Consider the following 3,511-nt stretch of genomic DNA (forward strand, 5'->3'; position numbering starts at 1 on the left):
TTTTTACCAGAATTCTTATTCATTTAGGGCAAATGCTTTTTCTAACAAAAAATGTTCGGCTCAAAGAAAGAACGCGATACTGTAATTAGAATGCGGGAGAGTATGATACGCAGCAGACTCCCAAATAACCTAAAGTAACATGTTTGCAACGACTATTGCCACGCCAACTTTCATTTTCTACATTTCATCAAACAGGACAGTTTTTTTTTTTTTAATAAGTCACATATATACGCGTTTTACGAGGAATCGCGTTAAACATGAAAACAGTAGCCGCGGTATCTTCCACGCGTTATACGGGAGTCCGCTGCAATATATCTTATCACGTCGCTATGTAACAATGAAATGTTCGCTTACCAAGGGAAGTGTAGACGGAGAGACCAGCATCCGGTGGATATGGAAATTGAGGTGGTAAGGACGGTGATCTGGACGTTGAGAGATAAGGGGGAGTCGTTGCACCCAAATAACCACGTGGAGGTCCTCCGCCAGCCCCATTTCCACCCCCACCTGGACTCGCGCCTTCACCATCTAATCCCATGTTCACCACTGTGCCGTAACTGTCGTTACTCAAATCTAAATGCAAATGTTAATTCGATTAATTCGTCGGTACATAGGAATCTTTGCACAATATTCAAAAAATAGTCTGCGATGGTACAACAGGGTGGAGCGGTAAGAATTGACACCTTGAATACCTCCGGAATCATCAAAATGAAATTTTAATTTTAAAACTGTGAAATTTTACATCGAAATTAAAATTTTGCCGAATGAAACGGTGAAATCATTTTTTCAACGATATGCCATGTTTTTTTTCATTTATTTTCTAGTGACAGTTCTTAAGATAAATACAAAAATAACACAACATCGTTTAAAATCGGAAGGTCGATTAGACTGCTACTACTAAATCGTCAGAATTTATCGAGGCACGTGATTTTTGTGCTCTCGTCAGGGGTTGCTATTAACAAATAAATAAAAAGCAGGGGTGGCTTTCACATCTCTTCAGCGACTCTACGTACAAAACAATTGTTGTGCAACCATACGATGGTCACCGAACAAAATTTATTCGAAAAACATACCTACTTGTTTCTTACTTTCACGGTTCCGGAAATATTCAAGGGTAATTTTTACTGGCCCACCCTGCATATTTCTCTGACAAATACCTACTTATTACTTCAGTTCTGCAGAACAATTTATGAGATTCTTGCATGATAATTTCATACATTTGTTTAACTTCACTGATGACTTAATAAGTTAACAACTTCAAATATACATAAATAATGAATTTCTACTGTAAGATTTTTAATAAGAGAGATTAGTTTAATCTAATTACCAAAAAGAAAGTACTGAATGAACTTAACGAGTGTTTACATTACACTGTAATCAGGTACTTATGTTAAAAACGAGCTCGTACTTTGTAAAAGTTTCCTATTTAAAATTTCTGCGTTCTTCAAAAATGATACTTATGCGATTATGTTGCATCAAGAGGGGTTTCACCCTTTACGGTGACGAGTCGTAGCGGCGCGGAGCATATCTGACCTAAATAATTTGCTAATATTTCCGTCGTGCGAGAGGAAGTCAGTCGGTAATGAAGTCGTTTAAAAATGAAACAACAGATGAAGTTTACACGACTTTACGACGCGCGTGGTTAACGGTAGGCATAAATTCGAGGATGGTCCGCAATCTTCCTGAAATCTCGGACACGGTGAACTAGCAGTTAGCTTCACGAACCCTTGAATAATTGACGAGATCGTCTTCCCCTCTGCTAAACTCTCGAGAACACGAAAGCTTACATGTAACCAACATTAGAGCGAAACCAACAGAGGGAGAAAAATAATTCGCCAAGCTTCTACGCGCCTCTTTTCTCTCTAACAACGTTTGCGTGCTTTAAGATGCAAACTTGTGCTGACTTACGTTAAAAAAAAAAAAGAAAAACATTTTTTTCGTATGAAATATTTTCTTCTAAGGCGATTACAATTAACCACGACGATTATCCCGAGGGTTTAAATATTTGGCGCCTCTGTTTAACGTAGAAATTTATTTCTCTTAGTTGTTTCAGAATCTTACCGTTTTCTCTTCTTTTTTTTTTTAATGTAAAATTCGTTTTTAATAATGAAATCTCTCGGAACGTGTACGCGTATTCGACGATGTTGCGTCGTTGCTTTGAACATTTTCTCGTTTCGCGAATCGAAGGGAATGCTTACAGAGGGCAAGTGCATACAGAGGGGAAAGCCCGCGTACATTTCGCGATATTGGAAGCACAAATAATGCGTTACTGGTCGCTTTTCACTGCCTATTTCTAATAACACAGCGCAATTTTCGGCGATATCAAACCGTCAAGAATTCTACCTTCTGCAAAAATCACGAAAAAGGTATATACTATCGCGCGTTAGGGATTTACGTATAATAGCAAGTAGAATTTAATCACTCAGAAGTGAGCAATGTTTCGTACCTATTTTTTGGAAGTATGCAACAGCTCGTATTATACTGGATGGGCCACGTAAAACAGTCCACGTAATTGTCTTCTCTAATATAGCTATGGTTGTACGAGAAAATTTCTACGTGCAATTTGAATAGCTTCAAAGGGTGGATAAAACGGAAGAAATGGCGAAAGATGAAAGAAAATTTCACATCTGACGTAAAATTTCAGAGTCCAAGATAATTTTAAGGTCACATTGTTGTGCTACAGCATATAGTAAAAAGAATTCACTCAAAGAAGACATAGGTGACTTTGAAGAAGATAGAAATAAATTTTTCTTCCATCTTATTCACCCTTTGAAACATAATCAGAGAAGTGAAATTACGTGGCCTGTTTCACGTGGCCCACCCTGTATATACGCAATTAGACTGAACTGTACTTAAGTACAATCTTCGTTAATGCATCTAATAATACAAAGTAAAATGTAGGTACACTATCTTAAAAGATATTCTCGTTGAAGTGATATTTACACAGGATAGATGTGGAAAATAAATTGAATTAATAAATTGAAATAAATTGAGCACAACTACATACCATGGTGACCAAACGTGGAATCTAAGTCGACTTTAAGTTCGTCCTTATCAAGTAACTTATCATGCCTAGGTGAATGTCCACCAGCCCCCGTCCCTTTCATACTTCGAAAATATTGAGACCATCTTGTTCTACCCGCATCTTTCTTCAGTCTCTTTTCCTTTGCTCTCCTACACAGAAAGAAAAGAAACATTGATTTTCATTTTCTCAAACACGTAATCATGGTAACGACGAAAATTTAGTTATTCATCGATAATTAATGTAAAATGAAGATCAATGGGAGTATCACAAAAATCTCGCAATATTAACAATAGACAATTTTACCGTGTAATATACAGGGTGAACCGCGTAACGTAATCACCTTCAATTATTCTCTTATCAGCGGATCGATCAGAAATCTTTTATTTTGTATCGCATGGTAATATACCTATTGTCGGTAACTTTTCTAAGTTTTCGAGGTCAACTTCTTTCTACGATAAGTTTGCATTTAAAGAAATAAAAAAAAAAAAA

The 3,511-nt window shown here is 36.8% G+C and overlaps 1 protein-coding gene across 1 annotated transcript in view; it reads right to left on the bottom strand.

The window, feature by feature from the left end:
- Positions 1 to 3,511, bottom strand: part of LOC108574504 (LIM/homeobox protein Lhx3) — a 99,439-nt gene that overhangs the window by 1,591 nt on the left and 94,337 nt on the right. The window contains exons 6-7 of the mRNA XM_017937110.1: positions 3,005 to 3,171; positions 355 to 570 (exon numbers count right to left, since the gene is read on the bottom strand). Coding sequence (XP_017792599.1) covers positions 355 to 570; positions 3,005 to 3,171 — 383 coding nt within the window. The remainder of the gene's footprint in view (positions 1 to 354; positions 571 to 3,004; positions 3,172 to 3,511) is intronic.

The sequence above is a fragment of the Habropoda laboriosa genome, unplaced genomic scaffold, assembly GCF_001263275.1.
Source record: "Habropoda laboriosa isolate 0110345459 unplaced genomic scaffold, ASM126327v1 scaffold193, whole genome shotgun sequence".
NCBI classification, from domain to species: domain Eukaryota; kingdom Metazoa; phylum Arthropoda; class Insecta; order Hymenoptera; family Apidae; genus Habropoda; species Habropoda laboriosa.